Raw genomic sequence first — 21,502 nt, forward strand, 5'->3', positions numbered from 1 at the left:
TGAAGTTCATGAAGCTCTCATCTAATGAGGTGTGTTAAATAAGTGTGATTCACAAAATATGCAGAGCAGTGGTTCCCCAGGACCGAAAACCACTGCATTAAATGAGCAGTTGAATGTGTCTTTGGTCATTGTGTCCAGGTGCTTTGTCCACTGTGTCCTGACTGTGATGCATTTCTGTAGAGGTTCTTGTAGATTTTGCTCAAACTGTCCTCAAACACAGCTCTGTGGGGCTTCCCTGTGTACACGGCCGCTCTGTTAGTCCAAAATGTGCCGTTGTCTAAATGAACAGATGGTTCTCCAGGAATAGGCCTGCAGTATGGACAGGACACAATGTTTATTGAATGTCGAATTAAAATTTATAACTGTATATTGCAAGCTTAACTATAACACATTTTACAATTTCAAGTCCCACTGCAAATTAATAAACTATATTCAATTATGCATAATTTTATATGATATTTGCAATGTGTTGCATGTGGGATATGTCAAAACTTAGTATTATACTTATTTTACTTGATAAAAAAAAAAAAAATCCTCAATTGCAATTTACCCTTGTCGAGTAACCGGGTGAGAATCCATGATTATTAAACCATTTGTATTAAATGTATTAAAATCATTAAAAAGCATATTATAACATAGTGCGTTTGAATTCACAAAGGCTGCGATTCAATTAAATAAATATATGCTTGGTGGGTTTTATATATATATATGTGCTTTAATTATTTGCGTAACAACACCAGGTCATTGGCTCCCTTTGCAGGCATTTAGTACATAATGTACATACAATAATTGTTTATATTATGTACTTTGTCTTTCTATAAAACCATATGATTACTTTCTTTTGATACTTTATTAGAACCAAATACTATTGCCTCATTGCTATTATATAAGATCTTTAAGTCAATTTAAAGGCTTAGGTCTTTGCTTGGGTCTATTTATGACCCCCCACACCACACACACACACACACACACACACACACACACACACACACACACACACACACACACACACACACACACACACACACACACAAAATTCCAATTAATCATCAAAATAATTGACCAATTACTTCATTAACAAAATAGTCTTTAGTGACAGTTCTATATTATTGTAAGATACTATTGTTTACACATACATACACATTAAAGAAAGATTAGTTAAATTTCAATTTAGACCAAAAATCCTAAAAAGTTTGAAATGAGGTGCTGTGCACCTGTCCTGTGGCAGCCGGCTGTCAATCACATCATGGTGGGTGGAAACACATGAACTCTGTCTGACTCCCTCCTCCTCACTCTCTTCATCCTGACAACACACATACACACATTTGTGGAAAATATTCACTAAAACTTCTTTTTGAAGGAAAAAAAACAATAATATGGTGAAATTAGCACAAAGCAATGTCGCTGAATATCCCAAACTAATTAAATTTCTCCAAAATATGCTAATGCATGAAGAGTCAAACTCTAATAAAAGCAGATCCTTTGAACTGCTTGATTAAAACTCTTTAAAATAAATCCTAGTACTTCTCTCTTTTTAACTCTGAAGTGGATTACACATTTCCCTTCTCGAGCTGGGCTTCAGCCACACAGCGCTTGGCACCCGACTGTGCCACAGTGGCATCTCTCCTCTCTCTCCTGTCTGTAAAAGATGAGCCTGTAACGACAGCCGTCAGCCTGTAGACCTCCCTCCCAGTGAACATGTGCTCCTTTTTTCCTCTAAGGGAGGATTTGGGGAAGCTTTAGAGTAATTAGAACTCTTTCGCTTTCCTTTCACATCAGGGTGTTCCAGCGAAACACGCGTGGGTGGTGATGCGTTTAAGCGGCCCACGACTCGAGCGAACAGAAAGAATGAGCACGTAAGGTGATTACCTCGTTCACTTCCTGGAAAACAGTGGCAGCACATCCTGACACAATGGATGTGAAGAATACAGAGCGCCTGACAGAATCAATGGAGGACGTTTGAAACACTGACATGTGCCGTAATGAGTGTTTTGGAGAATCATTTTGCATGGGTTAACGTGCACATAGAATGACAGCATTACATGCGGTTACGATCTCAGGCGTGACGTACAAAAGAAAGCTTGCAGCGGGGACCGGAGCTGTTTAGGATTCTCTGCACTCGTTTGTGGATCTCTTTGGACTGTGAGGGACTGGATGAACTTTGGAACCTGTAGAAAACAGAAAACAACATGGCTGAAAATACATCTCAAAGGCAACAAATTCTTTACACAAATATGAGCAATGACGTCTTGGAACTTCACCAGAAAATCAATTAGAAAAAGGAATGATTAGAGGCACCGACTATAATGAATTTGTACAAACTATGAATTACTATTTTAATTACTATTTATGAATAACTTAATTTTTTAAAACTATATATATATATATAAAATCACAAATATTAAATATTGGTCAAGATGGACTGAACATACCACTCCCACTGATTCCTTTTTTTTTGTAAAATTAATATTAAATCGTGAATGTTTCATCTCCCTGTTTTCTTGAATATGAATGGTTTTCTTGTGTATGCTGTTTATATATTTTAGATTTTTTTTTAAGTGTGCATACAAGACATGCTTACTACTGTTTATATGTAGTTTAAACATTTCCAAATAACCATAAAAAATAAGTAAATAAGTAAACAAACAAACAAAAACACACTGAAATCTACACTGAAATACATACTAACAGTACCAGTTCTGACCACTAGTCTGTGCTGTTGCCCTTACATTGGAGCGCTGTCATCTTGGGAAATACGACTTGTAAATTTCACACCAGTTAAATCATAAAGTTAAATCACAAATACATATACAGAGACATTTATCTCCAGCCCTGTAGCAAATGCTGATATTTTCATTTTACGCATCTAAATATGCCACAAGAGAGAAAGAGAAGCTCAGATGAGGAATTACTCAGGCATTTGAGTCATGTCCTTGGATTTAGAATATCAAAAGCTGCATGTGAATAAACTAGCAATATAATATGAACTCATTGAGCTTGTTTAAAAAGACAGATCTTAGACAGAATTAATTAGAATCTATATTAAAAAAGAATACAGAGGTAAAAAGACCAGCAGATCTGTATGAAAGGCCTTTAACGGCCGTAACGCAGGCAGGCCGTAAGATGGTCTTTATGATTACCATACAAGAAAGCCAGAGTGGGCCAGCCTGAACTTTAGAAACCGTCGTTTCTTTAACTCCCCCATCAGCAGCTCAAAAAGACGTGCCTGATCTCTCATTGTTCGAATCTGCGGAGCGAGTCTTAATCTCCAGGCCTGTGACTCCGGTCATGCTTTCAATTGACAGAATAGTATCACACATTTCCCGCTATTTACTCTCAAGACTTAGATTGTCTATTGATTTTAAATGTTTGCTCATGCCCCTGCGGAAAAGGCGCTGGCAGTAGAGAGACTAGCAAACAAACAAACAAACATTTGCCGGTTTTGCAGCCGATGTTCAGATCGATGACAAGGGTCTCTCGGAATTTATTAAACTGTGCGTCGGGTCAAACGCATTAGATCTCACTGAAACCCAATCAATAGCATTTCCTCTTGTTTTCTCAGCAGCTTTTTTCCCTTCTCATAAGTAATGAACAAACATGACCAAACATCAGATTCTGTCATTTGAAGGTGAGGCAGTAAATTCATCTTGTCTGTTGTGTGTGATCACAATATAGATTTGTGGAATGGACGCACTATTTACTGGGCTTTGTTTTTATGAGCCGCGCATTTAGTCAATATCATGTAATTGGAAATTCATAGGAAATGGGCGAAGGGGTAGCACTTTTAGTTTTACTCACTGCACATTTGTAGGTTCGAGAATGCATGTCATGAAATATGGATTTTAGGAAAGGCATAAGCATGACATATAATAAACACATGTAAGGATAAATAAGTATAATGCTTCTATATGTTAGTCCTTAATGAAAAACAAATCAATCTAATGACAGAATCGAACAGGATGACAAGAACAAAGACTGTTCGTGTTAAATTGCTCCGCAGCAAACTAAATTGCTAAATGCAGAATAACTTGTTAAACATACCGTTCTCTCAGTGAAGAGCGGCTCAGGACTGGACTCTGGTCTCTGAGAGTGCTGGACACAGGTGTGGAATGCTCTTTGGGGGATTTATTTGGGGAATTTCTGGCTGTCTGCATGGATGCCTCCCCAAGGGAAATAGCGGAGAAAACAGGGTCAGAATAGGCAAGGAGTACCTTACTGATCAAGTCAATCACTTTGTAACTTACCTGTGCGGGCTTTGATCTGAAACTTCCAAGAAGAGACGGATCTAGAGAAGTTTTGTGGAAAATATGGTTAAATGCAATACTCCACAACACTTAAAAACATCTTTATGATCACTAGTTGATTCAAATACTGAAAAGAAGGATTTAAAGGGACGGCTCACCCAAAAATGAAAATCATTTAGTCAACGACATGTCACTTCAACCCATATGACTTTCTTTCTTCTGCAGAACAGAAAAGAAACCACACTATTGCATCAACCAAATCTCGGAAACTTCCCCAGCTCAAAAACTTTTGATTTTGTTCATATTTTTTTACTGTTTGTAGGTTCGAGAATGTGTGTCATGAAATATGGATTTTAGGAATGGCACAAGGCATGTTGGGGATTCCATAAATAGTGATGATCATTCAAAGCATCATTATTTTATTTTTACACAGAGGTCTATTGATAAAATCTGCAGACTTTAGTCATCTTTGATGCATTATATGCAAATTGTGACAGTTCGAAAATGGGAAAAAACATGTAACTCATGAAGTATTAAAGATAACTTAATATCCTCTTAATATTCTTAACAAACTTTTCTTTTGATATCTTCATTTTGAAGGAGCTATATGTTTTAATTTCAGAGATATTTGTAACTCAATATGGCTCCAAGAAAAAAATGTTAAAAGGTATACATTTTCAATAGTCAAAAACCAAATGTGGGTCACTTTGCATACAACTCATACTTTTTTCTTTTAAAACGTAATGTCTGAAGAACAAATTATGTTGAAACTAGAAATGTATATTGTTCCCCCTCTATGAAAACAACTGCATAGAACATTCCTGAGTACCATAAATATTGTTTTCCCAAGTTTGTGTGCCTGTAACTCAAAAAGATATCAACAGATATCTCAATATGATTTTACATTCTGATTCTTTTGGTGTGTTCATTTTTAAGGCCCTATATGGTTCAGTCCCAAAGATATGGGGATCTCAATGCGGCTCCATGTCCAAATTTTTGAATATGACCCATTTTCAATGGTCAAACACCAAATGTGGGTTTTTATGCCCTTTCTGAATAAAAGTATCAATTTCTTAAAATTTCTGACCCCAAACTTGAGGAAAAAAAGTATATTTTGAAGAACCTAACAAGTTTTTATCCTAACAATGAAAGTCAGTGGGATCCAAAACACCACATTTTTCAAAATATCTTTTGTGTTCCACAGAAGAAAGTCATACAGGTTTGGCGTGACAAGACAGTATCATAGTGACCTGTGAGGTTTGCGGCGTAGCTCCGTGATCGCAGTTGTAGCGAGCTTCTTTTAGTAGCAGAGTGAGATGTAAGACACGTTGGGGATTCCATCAGCGACGTGTTTGGGCTTCGGGGCACCTGCAAACAGAAGATGCAATCAGCTACGTTGCCCGTTAAAAGATAAATAATCACTCATCTCTGATTTGGCAGGTGAAGCGACATGCATCAACACTCCATTGACACACAGCATTGATTATTCAAATTAATTTGACTTTCATTTCAGAGTTAATCACTTCTCTTGGAAGGTGAAAGTGAGGAGAGAAACTTAAGAGGGAAGTTACTCAGACTCAGGTGTCTGTGTATAAACTCAACTCTCAGACTTCAATTAGTCTATTGGCACTTCATTTAAATAGTAAAGTGACCATGCGAGTTAATGAAACGAGCTATTTCGTTTTCATGCAAAACAAGTGTGCCGACTTTAAACACACATAAACCGAGCAAGCTAATCTGCTGAAATAAGAGGGAAGAATTTGCTAATCACGGTCTGACTCTTAATTACTTAGGTTAATTGTAGCCTGGGGATTTTCTTTGAAAAGGCTACCCACTTTTTAAAAGGCCTGTGACAGAAAATGCCATGATGATATCAGACACAAATCCAAGAGCTGCCTTTTATACAATGACAGCTTTGATATTTGCACCCCGGGACGTACTGTTGTTTTAGAAAAAAACCAGAAAAGAAACAAGAGGGAGAATTGATGTTTTTACTTCAGTCAAGAAAACAGGTGGATATTTTGACACGGCTGTCTGTCTCCTGTAATCACTGCCATCACAGAAGAAATATTGTAAATAATAAACGTTTGACAGGTATAAAAATATAAAAGTATAACCGTATGCATGTTAGTTGACCTGAGCTAATATTCCTTGTCACTATGAACACTTATCAAAGATAAAAACTACTCAAACACTGCTTCTATCGTTTTATCAGTCAATATCACTCACCACAAATGGAGCCTTAGGAACCGTTTCTTTCTTAAATGTGTAGGGCCCAAGTTTGAGGTGGCTAAGTCGTTGTCTGGCCTCCTCGGACAGCTGACACATCTTGCGGTGGGTGTAGGGTGAAGGAGCACGGCTTTGGGATGCCACCGTTGGCTTTTCGTATCCACAGGATGGCGCTGTGTCTGGTTTCTTCTTCTTTGTGTTCGCAGGGCAAGTTCTCACACGGCGGGGCTTTGTAGTAGATCGATTACATAACTGGATAGAAACAAAGACATTCACTTTATTTTTTATTAATAGTTGCAATGTTGTTATCATTTACTGAAAGTACAACTAAAACTATTAAAAATCATTTTTGGTAATTGAAATAAAGTTGAAATATAATAAAATTTAAATATTAGATGAAAAATCTTAAATGAAAATGAGAAATTAGTTTAAGTTCAAGTAATGAAATTACTGAAACTAAAACTGAAATAAAACTAAATTAAAGTAGGCATAGGAAGTTGCGATAGTTGCGCAAACGGAAGTTGCGATAGTGTTTTCCTACTGTGACACAAAACAAACGGCTTTGTGAACAAGAAAATATGAAGGACGGGACTTGATTTTGTCCATCAGAAATTGATTGGATTGCTGTCATTTGCTATTACTGTGATGTCATGTGAGTGACAGGTTGACCCGCCCTCACTTCAGTAAACATGCCATCAGAGAAGAAATGTTGCAATAGGGAAGGGAAGTTATTTTGATGAAAGATAATGAGGGCACAAAAAAAATGCTAATTCAAAACATTAAAGGATTAGTTCACTTTAATATTAAAATTACCCCAAGCTTTACTCAATCTCAAGCCATCCTAGGTGCATATGACTTTCTTCTTTCTGATGAACACAATCGGAGTTATATTAATAAATATATTATTCAACTTACGAAAAAAGCATACGTAACTGACGTCAGTTACGCTTTTTTCGCAAGTTGAATACAGAAGGCGTAGGACATAACGCAAGCGTTTTTAACTGCGAGAGTTTTACACTTTCTTCGTAAGTTGAATACTGAAGGCGGTCTAGTGGACGCTAGATATTTTACTTGTTATATGTGGATATTTTTCTTACACAAAAAAACAAAAAATACCTTTATCAACCCCCCGGAGCCGTGTGGAGTAATGTTTATGATGGATGTATGCACTTTTATAAGCTTCATACTCGTTGGTCCCGTTCATTGCCATTATAAAGCTTAGATGCATCAGGATATTTCTAATATAACTCTATTGTGTTCATCAGAAATAAGAACGTCATATACACCTACACCTAGCTTGGGGTAATTTTCATTTTAAAGTGAACTAATCCTTTAATAAAAACTATAATAACACTGACAGTTTAACATGAAGCATGTTCAAGTCAAACAAAATTATAGTTTTAAAACATGCAGAAGCTCAAAGAGGCCATTAAACAAACAACTACATTTTGTGAAGAAGATGTAAGGTGTGTTGTTGCCAGGGTGTTGCAATGTGGTTGCTAAGGTGATCTGTATGTTTATTAGCATATTGATTTGCTATGCAGTTGCTAGGACTACCCACACCTGTTTATATGTTGTGTTTCCCTAAATATTTTTTTTATTGCCCATTTTATCATCTGCCAGAAATAAAACATTGATTTGATTATTAAAAGAAATAATACACCTCTGAGATATCATTCATGTCCATCCATAGCACAGATAAATGCCAGAATTTAATACTTAGTGTTCGGGGTCTGTTCAAATCCCTTAATATTACTGCATGGCCCCATGTATTTTTGGAAACAATCATAATTTTTCTGTCTGGTGCCACTAGTGGTGCAGAAATGACACTCTTCACCTTTAAAATAGAAGAAAGAAAGAAAAGAAGATCCCAGAGGAAGAGAGTATAAGGTCAGGTCATGCTTTATTGTGGTGATATTGCGAACGTCTTTATGTTGGTACGGTGCTAATCCACTAATTTCCTTGTTATGTACACATGTAACCTGATGTAAACCTTTCCTCAGTGTTCCAATCTCACCTTTGCAGGCAAATGACTTCAATAACTCTAATCTCAGCTAACATAATTCTGAGCCCCAATAACTCTGTTCCTGCAGGCGCTGCCTGGGTAAATACGTTTTTAAAAATGTTAATTGCATTTGATGGCCGGTCTCAACCTAATATGATAATGGCATTACATGGATGTAAAAAACAACGATAATTTAAATGCTAATTGGAACATCCTGGCATATTAAGTCATTTTTAAAAAACAGAGAAAGTAAAAAGTAAATCCTGATAGCGATTGCCGTTTGAAGAGTCGAGATTTAATGAAATTAAACTAAGTGGCTTTTTCTCCTTTTATTCTTCTCTCCCTCTCTCTCTTCTTCCTTTTTCTTTGGACGGAGGGACAAAGAGGCCGTTTTAAAGCAGGAGTCGCGCTTGTCTGATGTGATTAGTGGCTCGGCTGGTGTTGGTAATGGGAGATAAAGCCGGATGTCCTTGAAACAACAAAGCCAGCACCACAAGTAGCTTATTAAACAAGAAACAAGCGGCGTTCAAATGCATGCAAATCGTGCCGAGAAAGCCCGCTTTACAGAATGCCGTGTCAAGTCCGAACTAGAGACATCCACAAAGGGAGGACTCGCACATGAAACAGGCCCGACGAGATGGTCAACAGCAGAAGCGGTCTAACGAGGGTCTGAGAAACTTGACATGAAGGATGCCGACTCAATCAGCGATTTTAAACGGAACGAGGGCTCTGCGAGCATGTAATGGAAGAAACAAATTGGACCAGTCAAGTCCAACTGATCAGCGCCTATCCGGGTAGAAATGAGCCAATTCTCTGTAATTACCTGCATTGTGAAAAGAACATCCTGAAAGGGGGTGTGAGGCCACTAGAAGGACAGCAGCAAACAGAACAAGTGGCACAGATGGCAGCAGACAGTTTGATTGACAGGGAGACCCATCATACTCCCACGCACATCTAAGAAAAGCCTCGTTACACGAAAGCCATTTGATCCTTTTCGTTTAAACCTCAGTGTTTCTTTTTATTTAGGACCACGGATAATTGCTCTGTTCCAAAACATAACGAGCGGCAGCATCGTACGGTCGTTCCAGAAGCCAGGAGCCTTAAAAGGCAGCTGCCTACGTAGGCAGGACACTAGCTTCTGGAACGGAGCTAATACCAGCTGCAATATAATGACAATAACAAAAGTCCAGAGACTCACAGACATGGCAGGCTGACCATGTTTCACATCACACTCCTCAATAATAGATGTCGTTGAGAACTCCACTTTGGGAGAGATTCCCTAGGGGAACGAGACAGGAGAGATAGAGAGCAGGAAAAAAAAAAAAGCATCACAAAACTTTTCGAATGATGAAAAGACAGAGGGCAAATGCAGATAATAACACTCTTGGCAGATCAATTTACCAAAACAATCTACGTCTTCAAGCAAATAGCGGGAAAATGGGACCGGCTTTTAAGATGCATCAGAGATATGACAAAAACGCTGAAAGGAAGACACACGCACGGGGAAGGAGATGGATCTCTTCATCAGAATCTCTCTCTCTGGGCCGGGGCTTCTGGGAGTCAAACGAGGGCCTGGATACAGAAACGCCCGGGTGTCATCTTCAAACGTGGCCAGGATCTCACCCTCTGCACAAACAAATAAAAAATACATGATGGAATGGTAAGTTCTGTCTGTTTTCTTGACAGCTCTGGGTGATCAAGATGTTTCAGGGTAATAAAGCTGTTTCTTTGCATTTTAAAGCAATAACGCAGGAACAGAACTGAATGAGTGTCAGATTGTTTGCAAAAAAAAAAAAAAATCAGCCCAAGAGACCTCCATTGAAAGCAGCATGATTTATGCATACAGTAATGAGAGTGCTAGGTCCAATAATGTATGTATTCCCTTGCTGATGTTGTTTAATTTTTGAAATTGTACTAGCAGGTCTGAGAATTCAGGCATTGTGTCAACTGCAAAAGCTGGAGCGTTCAATCAAAGCTGAGCACAAAAATATAATGTTTTCACTTTACAGCACTACGTTGGAGAACTCAATCTACTGTCTCAAATATCTGTCAGCATTACAGCTGGAATGAATGTGGAACCTTACCTGGAGGAACGAGCTGAATGAGCTCTAAAGATGTTGTATCATCTGCAGTGGAGGAAAAAAACATGACAGAAAGGTATATAAGTTTATTGATCTGAGGCTTATGAAAGAACACAGGACAAACTGAAAACAGGATTCTTACTCTGCAGATGCTCAGCTACAGCACCCGGGTCAACCACTCCCACAAAGGTCTGTTGTAGAGAATAGGAGAGGAGAGAAAACAAAGAAAGACAAATATTAAGATCGCATATGTCAAAGGCTAAAATTAATTCAAGTGGTTTTGATAAAGTCTCACCTTCACAAACACCATTTTTTCATGCAGCAGCAGAGGGAAAACTGGAGGAACACACTTGGACTTCTGATACTGGCCCATTATCCGAACACTAACATAAATGTCCTCTTGGGATGGCAACACCACCCCTGGACAAGTGATCTATAGGAGGACAAATATTTTAATCTTTCATGGAACTTTGCTATTACATCATACACACAGTACGTGAGGCATACATTTTGTCATCAGCAGGTTTCACATCAAATTTTCTAGTTTTGTGCACATTTAAGCATTTTACTTTGTATAAAAAAAGTTCCACAAAAATACTGAAGTCAGCATGAAACAGAAGTTAAAATAGTATTTTCTTCTCTGTTGTGATGTATATCCGAGTGAAACTGTCATGATCCCTGTGTTGTCTTGTGTTTTGTAGGACTTTTATGTTGAAGTGTAATCTTGCTTTTCTTTGTTTCAATCTTTATTTCCTGTGTTTTGGTTCCTGTTTTGCCTTGTACCTTGTGTGTCGTCATAGTTACCCTCGTTAGTTACCATGACGTCATATCACCAACACCTGTCCCTTATCAGCCCATTGTTAACGTGTCTATTTAAACCTTTATGCTTCAGTTGTTGTTGGTTGGTCGTTGCTCTCGTCTGCTGTGTATGGATTACCCCTGGTTATGGATTACCCCTTATGTTATTAAATGTTGGTGCTTGCATTTGGATTCTCACTGTTTCATGCCTGCGCAATCGTAACAGAAACAGCTTCTGGAATGAGTATAAATGTAGGGTGGGACTTGATTTCATCCTTTGGGAATTGTTTGGATCGTAGGAAGTTAACTAAATTTAGGCAGATCTGAATGGCAGTCAATTGTGGAGGATATTTAATCCCATTTAGTTGTTGTTTTGCGGGGGAGGGGACATTAACGTTTTTGATTAAAGATTACGAGGGCACATGAAATAAATGAAAAATAATGTTCACGGATAAATCATTTGTAATAAAATAATAATATATATTTTTTTAGATTTAGAATATTTATAACTTCGAGATTTTCCTATGGGGTTTTATAAATATATAACCTTGAGAAATATACTTTAGGGTTAATTTACTTTAGGGTCACATCACTTGACCTTACACGAAGCCGGAGCTTACCCTATCCGATCTTTTTTTTTTTTCCCCCTCATCTCAAGAAATATCTGCGTCCACACGAAACCACTGAAATGACTCAAAACGATGTAGCATACATACCAGATCATTATGTGGCGCTGTAATTCTGCCACAGAGATGCACTTAAAACAGCGAATAAGACTTGGAGCATGCGCATAAACCTTGCGCGCTGAATACAAACTATAGTAAAGCTTAGAAATAACGCTTTATTTTGGCTCAGTAGCCTCTGCAGCACAAACACAAGCATTTAGAGTCTGCTATTGCTGCTGTTGTTGCTGTTTTGTGCTGTTGGCGGCGTCTAACTTTTGGTCAACACGTGGGGTGATGACATCATCGGTTCATATATACGAATATATATCATATATATCGTTTCAAATATACGAATAGGCTGTCCACATGATAACACAAAGACGTCGTTTTCAGATTTATCCACTCTGGGACCCAGTTTAAAAAAAATAGCGGTTTCACCTTCCGAAAACGCTGAATCTGCGTGGACGATGGAAAATTTGTGCATATTCACAAAAACGCATCTCCGTGTGGACGGGGCCTAAGACACATTAACCCCTGCAGACCCTGAGATCACTGGAATGGATATCACATGTTTTTTTTTTAGTTTAAACCAATAACATTTTATGTTTTACAATATGATTACTACCTGTTGACTGATTGTTCCCTGATCAAAACCAATCACAATGAAGATATGACCCCTGACTTAATCCGATAGGCATCACAAAAGACAGGCATAGCTAACCAACTATGCAGGAAAAGGATGAAGCCCCCTTTTATATGCATATTTATGTTCATGGTAGCCTCATCAACTTGCACATATTATAAACTTAATAGTATCTAGTGATGATATTCAAAGTTATTTTGAAGATCTTTCAGAGCTGCAGAACAGGAAGTTTAATGTCCATCACAATGGACAACAGGGCTGCGTTCAGCCCCGACAAAACGTTGCAAAACGTTTTTTAAACGAAACCGTGGTGCGTTGAACACCCTGTTCTGACTACGCAAGAGTTGCAACTATGGCAGCTGAGAAGGCCATTCTTTGTGTTCCTTTTGAAGAATTTTCAGAGCCTGATGAAGTCGAAATAAATATGTGTTTAATACTGCAAATACACTGGATGTTACGGTCACTGCCCTTGCCGTACAGAATAAAAGAGAACATCAATTAAGAAAGCACTTAATTACCATTGTGTATGAAATTTGGTATTTAAATAAACTTGCCTTGCAATGAAGCTAAAAATATAAACATCATCATGTTGATATGCTATATTTTTACTATAAAACTCTTACGACAAACATGTCTTCTAATATCTTCAATTGTTGTGTATACCGAGCTGCAGTGGACACATTTGTAAACGACTTTACTTGGACCCATTGTGCGAGCTGTCTCTTTAATACAGCGTGGTTTATATACGTTTATAACGTATCTCAAACCCCATTGCAAACCCTTTTCCAGGAAACATGTCATTCAACCCGGAAACCGTAGCAAAACGTTGTGCACTGGTTTGAGCTTGAACGTGCCCCAGGTCTTGAAAGATATCAGCAGGAACCTCATGAATTAGTTGTGTGCCAGGTTGTAAAATTTGTGCAAGCATTTCAAAGCTAAAATACAGAGCTAAAAACTATATCGTTTTATGAGCATTTATGTTAAATAATAATTATTAATATGATTTAATAATTAAATCATATTTACAAACTTACAAAGGCGATCATAAGACCCTTATTCCTCATCTGGTATCGTTTAAAGCCCTTTGAAGCTGCACTGAAACTGTAATTTTGACCTTCAATCATCTGGAGGCCTTTGAAGTCCACTATAAGGAATAATCCTGGAATGTTTTCATCAAAAACCTTAATTTCTTTTCAACTGACGAAAGAAAGACATGAACATCTTGGATGACATGGGGGTGAGTAAATGATCAGGAAAATTTAATTTGAAAGTGGACTAATCCTTTAACACTAGTTCACTACTAGTTCACTCTACCAAACTCTATTATGGTTAAAATATGAGGATTTTTATGTAGCTTTAGTCGTGGTTACCACTGTAACTTAGTGGACATTAGTTGGCAAAAAGTTTCTTTTTTTAGATTCATTTCTACTTTAAAGGGTTAGTTCACCCAAAAATGAAAATTCTGTAATTTATTACTTACCCTCATGCCGTTCCACACCCGTAAGACCTCAGTGTGTCGAATTTGCTGTTCGGAGCGCCAAAGTCACGTGATTTCAGCCGTTGGCAGTTTGACACGTGATCTGAATCATGATTCGACACACTGATTAATTTGTGCTCCGATGCTTCATGAAGCAGTGTTTTGAAATCGGCTATCACTAATAAGTCGTTATTTTGTTTTTTTGGCACTCCAAAAATATTCTTGCCACTTTATAATATTAATATTGAACCACTGTACTCACATGAACCTATTTAAATTTGTTTTTAGTACCTTTATGGATCTTGAGGCCTCACAGAGCCATCAGATTTCAACTAAAATATCTTAATTTGTGTTCTGAAGATTAACGACGGTCTTACGGGTGTGGAACGGCATGAGGGTAAGTAATAAATGACAGAATTTTCTTTTTTTGGGTGAACTAACCCTTTAAAGAAGTGCCAATATCAAGTATGTTTTTTTTTTTTTTTCCTCTGTGGAAAAGATTCAGGTTTGAAGGGGTTAAATTATACTTGTAAAATGTATGCAACCAACATTAATAAAAAACAACTGGACTTTAAAACATATATATACTTTTTAAATAATTTCTTCTTTTGCTAACATCCTTATATCTTTCTTTCTTTTTGTCTGACAGATACACAATAATGCCTGCGGATAAACAGTTTTGAATATCAACTTTATATGATTTATCAGATAAATATTATCAATTCATTTTCATTTCACATTGTCGTGCTTATCTTCAAACGTAAAACAACCACTTCCTATTCCTAGTTACAAGTGTTTTAGTATGAATGTCTGTAGTGTGATCGTTTTGATTTCAGTGTAAAAAAAAAAAACCAAAAATTCCTGCAGAAGAATTCCTCTCAAATTCATGATGCTCTATATGAAAAACAAAAGCAGAAGCTCCGTTTGAACCACAAAACGAATAGATGCTAACAGCTTGGCTGAACATCAAGGAGCTTTGCTTGAGCATTGCTTTTAATAAACACTTCGGAGGCTGAAATGAATGCAGGAGTGTTTATTAACATGCTTCTGATTGTTGCAACTTTGACTGATGGACTGACTCGGTCCTCCGTGATGATAGCCACTGTTGCTAACAGTATGCTAACACGAAAACTTATATCATAACACACGCAAACTGGAATATATTTTGTTTTTGTTGAGAATGAGACGCGTGTTGATGTACTCACAGCTTGGATTTCCAATTCGACCATGCATTTTAGGGCTTTTTGTCGCATTTGTGAGGCTGAAGGCTTCTTGGGCGGTGTCAGTCCACCCATGTTTTTTAAACTTGGTTGCTATGACAACACAACAGCCCAAGCTGCCGTGAAACTGCGAGGAAATGACGACACGATCAAGTGATAAAATAAATATGGTGGAAATAAGGCATTTCTTTTAGGCAGAACTTCAACAAAATTTTTCATCAAAATTTGAAAAAAATAAGAAAGTTGTAAAATGTGTTAATATTTGTAAACATGTTAATGTTAAACTTTTTAAATGTTTATTTCTATTCTTGGGTATGCAGGGTTTTGATTGCACAGTTGCACATCAACCACTACAGTGGACAATAGTGCATCATCCTATACACTGCCACAGACTGGCAAGCCATTGCACGTGAAATTTCTGTTTTCTCTAAACCAAGATGGCCGAAATGAAAGCTGAAAGTATTTATCCATTCTATTCTATCCTAGTATTGATTTCAGATTGGGAGGAAATTCTGATTAATCATCTATCCACTAAATTGGTTTCAGCTACACATCTTACTATTACTGTGACTGTTGTTCTTGAAAATACTTCATCTGCAGAACGTTTTTGGCTGTAAATGTATTTGTGTTATTAGAATGTAATTTACAGTTCAAAAAAGTAATCTGATTATATAATTCGTGTTACTTTTAATGTGTTACTTGTAACATCAAAAACGTAACCTGTTTATGTAATACATGATACTTTTAATGCGTTACTTTATTTGTTACATAAAAAAACTGATTACATAATGCATGTTACTTGTAATGTGTTGCTCTACTCGTTACATCAAAAGTCATTTGATTATGTAATGCATGTTACTTATAATGTGTTACTTTACGCATTACATTAAAAAATTCCATAATGCATGTTACTTGTAATCCATTGCTTTACTCATTACATCAAAAAGTAATCTGATTATATAATGCACGTCACTTGTAATGCATTACTTTACTCGTTACATAAAAAAGTGATCATTATGTAATGCATGTTACTTGTAATGTATTACTTTACTTGTTAAATCAAAAAGTAATCTGATTATGTAATGCATGTTACTTGTAATGTGTTGCTCTACTCGTTACATCAAAAGTCATTTGATTATGTAATGCATGTTACTTATAACGTGTTACTTTATGCGTTACATAAAAAATTACATAATGCATGTTACTTGTAATCCATTGCTTTACTCATTACATCAAAAAGTAATCTGATTACATAATGCATGTCACTTGTAATGCATTACTTTACTCGTTACATAAAAAGTGATCATGTAATGCATGTTACTTGTAATGCGTTACTTTACTCGTTACATCAAAAAGTAATCTGATTACATAATGCATGTTACTTGTAATGAGTTACTTTACTTGTTAAATCAAAAAGTAATCTGATTATGTAATGCATGTTACTTGTAATGTGTTGCTATACTCGTTACATCAAAAGTCATTTGATTATGTAATGCATGTTACTTATAACGTGTTACTTTATGCATTACATAAAAAAAATTACATAATGCATGTTACTTGTAATCCATTGCTTTACTCATTACATCAAAAAGTAATCTGATTACATAATGCATGTCACTTGTAATGCATTACTTTACTCGTTACATAAAAAAGTGATCATTATGTAATGCATGTTACTTGTAATGCGTTACTTTACTCGTTACATCAAAAAGTAATCTGATTACATAATGCATGTTACTTGTAATGAGTTACTTTACTTGTTAAATCAAAAAGTAATCTGATTATGTAATGCATGTTACTTGTAATGTGTTGCTATACTCGTTACATCAAAAGTCATTTGATTATGTAATGCATGTTACTTATAACGTGTTACTTTATGCATTACATAAAAAAAATTACATAATGCATGTTACTTGTAATCCATTGCTTTACTCATTACATCAAAAAGTAATCTGATTACATAATGCATGTCACTTGTAATACATTACTCGTTACATAAAAAAGTGATCATTATGTAATGCATGTTACTTGTAATGCGTTACTTTACACGTTAAATAAAAAAGTAATCTGATTACATAATGCATGTTACTTGTAACGTGTTACATTATGCATTACATCAAAAAATTACATAATGCATGTTACTTGTAATCCATTGCTTTACTCATTGCATAAAAAAATAATCTGATTACATAATGCATGTCAATTGTAATGCATTACTTTACTCGTTACATAAAAAAGTAATCATTATGTAATGCCTGTTAGTTTTAATGAGTTACTTTACTCGTTAAATCAAAAAGTAATCTGATTATGTAATGCATGTTACCTGGAATGCGTTGCTTTACTCGTTACATCAAAAAAGTCATGATTATGTAATGCATGTTACTTGTAACGTGTTACTTTATGCGTTACATCAAAAAATTACATAATGCATGTTACTTGTAATCCATTGCTTTACTCATTACATAAAAAAAGTAATCTGATTACATAATGCATGTCAATTGTAATGCATTACTTTACTCGTTACATAAAAAAGTAATCATTATGTAATGCCTGTTAGTTTTAATGTGTTACTTTACTCGTTAAATCAAAAAGTAATCTGGTTATGTAATGCATGTCACTTGTAATGCATTACTTTACTCGTTACATAAAAAAGTGATCATTATGTAATAAATGTTACTTGTAATCCATTGCTTTACTCAGTACATAAAAAAGTAATCTGATTACATAATGTATGTTACTTGTAACGCATTTCTTTACTCATTACATCAAAAAGTAATCTGATTACATAATGCATGTTACCTATAATGCATTACTTTACTCGTTACATCAAAAACGTAATCTGATTACGTAATGCTTGTTACTTGTACCGCGTTACCCCCAACACTGCTCGTTTCAAATGAGATCTGAAAACACCTGATCGCTAGTTTTTTTCCACAGTCTGAAAACATCAGTTGATCAATTGAACATAATCAGAATGATCAGCTAATAAGGGTAAATCAATGTATTCTGTTAGCTTGAAGGTGCATGAGCGTTATTTACATAGTCTGAGTTGGGTTTCCACAGAGTTGTACCTTCATCGGTTGTAGAGATCTTTGATGGAATCATGTCCTCATGTTCTGATATCAAAGACATCCAATGCTCATCTTGTATGAAGTTCTCCTATGTCTGCTGGTCGAACAGGAACAAACTCAATTGCGTTTGCAATAATTAAAGCTCAGTTTTCATGATTTTAAATCATTTTATTATTGGTTTGTTACACAGTATTAATTTGATATTACTATATTATGTTTAATACAAAAAGAAATTATATTTTCAGTTAAAACCAAAAGGTTACTGTAAGTGGACATCTGAAAATCTCTTTGAAAAATATGTGTAAAAAATGTTCAGATCTTGTTTTGTCTTGTTGAAACTGTAATTAATTAATGAATTTATTAAATTAATAATTAAAATAAAAGAACATTTTTAACAAGATAGTTTTAACTAGGATGAACATTGTTTGGGGCAGAATGGTCAGCCCAAGATTTGTGCCAACTTTTGACAAAAGTAAATCATTTAAAGATTTGGTAAGAAAATGCAGCGTTAACAGTGTTTGGTCCTAAAAACAGCTGCAAAGTGACAAGCGAAGACACATTCAGTATTAAGCTACTTGAAAAGTAATGACTATTTCTCAAAACGAAAGGTGAACAGAATTAGAAATTTCTAAAAGTGGGTGACATTAGTTCACTAAGTCTCAGTTTTAAGCAGCTTATAATGATGTCCAATGAAGGATCTGCCCTCGAAGTGAACCATACCACTGCTAGTGCCAAGAGACAGACCTCACAGAGAATCACTGAGGCCAGTTAACTTGTGCACAGGAATGGACCATGTCGATGTTTAAGAAGGGAAATGCAAACAATTCACAGCAGCCTAAGGGCAATTAGGATGTGTTTGTGGCAGGGGGGTGAGCCAAGCATAAGGGACTAATGGTTCGAGGCTCTGGTTAAAATGACAGCGCAATGGAAAGGTGAGGCTCTCCATAAGCACAAAGGCTTTTAGGTATGACAGCACCATTACCTGTGTGTGTGTGTGTTTGTCGAGATTCTGTAGATGGATGTGTTTTCTCATTCACATTAGCTCTCGCCATCTTCTCTTCTACCATCTAAAATGCAAGTCATTTGTTTTTGCCTTTTCTGACTGATTGCCTCAGTTATTCCGAACGACTGGCCTGAAAAATACATGCTGCTTTTCACACTTCTTGACTGATAGCTTGAGCCATTCTGTATTTTATCCCCCTCACACCGTGTTGTGAGCGTTTGCTGCGTGTGGACAGATCAGACATTGTTTGGGAACACTGTGTTACAGGCTTAACAGACTCTGTATTAGAGTACTTTGGTGAACAGCAGAAAATATGTTGATGCTTATTGCCTTGAGACTATGATGAGAGGATTAAAAATGCATTGTTTTTTAATAGCATTTAAAAATGACTTCTGCTGGTTTTCAATATAAGTACTTAATAAGACACTGGAAAACAATTTTTATCAAACACTTTATTAGAAGCACATTTCTGAACACAAAGCATGAATATAATAAAACATTACAGGTCAATTGCTTTATATTTAAGCAATTTTCAAGCATTCAGGTTTGAACAAACAACAAAAGATGACTATCTAAACAATTAAAGAATTCATAAAAGTAATCACTTTATCAGAATGATTACAGCTGAGTGAAATACAATTTCTGTACTTATATTAGGTAACTCCAAAAGCAAGGCAAAGAAAGTAGTTGGTATTCAACAAAGCACTGAAAAAGCAATAAATGTAGCCAGTGGGATAATTTACAGTTGATGTTTTCTCTGTGCAATATCTCACAAGTGAGAATTAATACTGAAGACTTATTCACAGTCGTTGAGTCCTATCATCACATAAAAACTTAGACAACAAATATCTGGTGGATTGCTGTGGGCTGAAATTGTAATTTGCAAGTGGACTGAGGAACCGTATCCCATTCCCTGTGTGTTTAATAATCCCTGGGCTTTCTGTCACCTTTCACCTTCCCATTTCCAGGATTGTTTCCTTGATGACTGGTTGATGTTCCACCAGAAGAGCTGAAAGACATAAAGAATGTTTATTAGAGAAGTTTTGTCAGATTCAGGTGGTTTTAGACCATGGGTTCTCAACTCTAGCCCTCGAGGTCCACTCTCTTGGAGAGTTTTTTCACACCTGAACAAGTGGTAACACTAACACTTTAAAATTCCATTAATGGTGGGAAAGAGTTCAATATCTGCTAACGCTTTATTTTGATGGTCCCACAACAGACATTCTGACATACTATAAGTAACTTTGCAAGTACATATTAAAGGGTTAGTTCACCCAAAAATGGGTGAAATGTCGTTCCACACCCGTAAGACCTTTGTTCATCTTCGAAACACAAATTAAGATATTTTTGATAAAATCCGATGGCTCAGTGAGGCCTGCATTGAAAGCAGCTAAATTAACACATTCAAATGCCCAGAAAGCTACTCAGAACATACTTAAACCAGTTCATGTGACTAGAGTGGTTCAACCTTAATGTTATGAAGCAACGTGAATACTTTTCGTGTGCCCCAAAAAATAAAATAACGACTTTATTCAACAATATCTAGTGATGGGCGATTTCAAAACACTGCTTCATGAAGCTTCGAAGCTTTACGAATCTTTTGGATCGGAGCATGTATCAAACTGCCAAAGTCCTGTGAAACATTGAAATTTCGAAATGTTTCGAAACACTTGTGACGTAACGAAGCCTCGTTTACTGAAATCACGTGACTTTGGCAGTTTGATACACGCTCTGAACCACTGATTCGAAACAGAAGATTCGTAAAGCTTCGAAGCTTCATGAAGCAGTGTTTTGAAATCGCCCATCACTAGATATTGTTGAATAAAGTCGTTTGGCAAGCAAAAAGTATCCTCGTTGCTTCATAACATTAAGGTTGAACCACTGTAGTCACATGAACTGTTTTAAATATGTCTTTAGTAGCTTTCTGGACCTTGAAAATGTTAATTATCTTGATGGCAATGGAGGCCTCACTGAGCCATCGGATTTTATCAAAAATATCTTAATTTGTGTTATGAAGATGAACAAAGGTCTTACGGGTGTAGAACGACATGACTTTTCATTTTTGG

General features: G+C 36.2%; 2 protein-coding genes across 4 annotated transcripts in view; both read right to left on the reverse strand.

Moving 5' to 3' along the window:
• Positions 1 to 76: 76 nt before the first annotated feature.
• spata6 (spermatogenesis associated 6) lies at positions 77 to 15,452 on the reverse strand. 3 transcript variants are annotated; one of them, XM_067394588.1, is made up of 13 exons: positions 15,348 to 15,452; positions 10,855 to 10,992; positions 10,702 to 10,750; positions 10,563 to 10,604; positions 9,980 to 10,104; positions 9,677 to 9,757; positions 6,474 to 6,725; positions 5,495 to 5,612; positions 4,245 to 4,285; positions 4,042 to 4,148; positions 2,072 to 2,168; positions 1,215 to 1,303; positions 77 to 309 (listed from the first exon to the last, which is right to left on the reverse strand). In XM_067394588.1, exons 1-13 carry the CDS (start codon positions 15,435 to 15,437, stop codon positions 126 to 128), a joined length of 1,413 nt encoding a protein of 470 aa, XP_067250689.1. In that variant the 5' UTR covers positions 15,438 to 15,452; the 3' UTR covers positions 77 to 125. The 3 variants fall into 3 exon arrangements, with proteins under 3 accessions (XP_067250689.1, XP_067250688.1, XP_067250690.1); XM_067394587.1 differs by having other exon boundaries at positions 4,042 to 4,160; XM_067394589.1 differs by lacking the exon at positions 9,677 to 9,757 and having other exon boundaries at positions 4,042 to 4,160.
• Positions 15,453 to 20,350: 4,898 nt separating this feature from the next.
• agbl4 (AGBL carboxypeptidase 4) overlaps positions 20,351 to 21,502 on the reverse strand; it is a 410,833-nt gene continuing 409,681 nt past the window's right edge. Inside the window, exon 13 of the mRNA XM_067394590.1 lies at positions 20,351 to 20,445. Coding sequence (XP_067250691.1) covers positions 20,358 to 20,445 — 88 coding nt within the window. The 3' untranslated portion in view covers positions 20,351 to 20,357. The remainder of the gene's footprint in view (positions 20,446 to 21,502) is intronic.

The sequence above is a fragment of the Chanodichthys erythropterus genome, chromosome 9, assembly GCF_024489055.1.
Source record: "Chanodichthys erythropterus isolate Z2021 chromosome 9, ASM2448905v1, whole genome shotgun sequence".
Lineage (NCBI taxonomy): Eukaryota > Metazoa > Chordata > Actinopteri > Cypriniformes > Xenocyprididae > Chanodichthys > Chanodichthys erythropterus.

Bases quoted from the DNA above. Each gene is read 5' to 3' on its own strand.
- spata6 (XM_067394587.1), bottom strand. From the start codon at position 15,437: ATGGGTGGACTGACACCGCCCAAGAAGCCTTCAGCCTCACAAATGCGA. The intron at 10,105-10,562 runs GTAAGGTTCCAC...TTGTTTGTGCAG, and splicing joins CATTCAGCTCGTTCCTCCAG to AGGGTGAGATCCTGGCCACG. The intron at 2,169-4,041 runs GTATGTTTAACA...TGTTTTCTACAG, and splicing joins CGCTCTTCACTGAGAGAACG to GTTCCAAAGTTCATCCAGTC.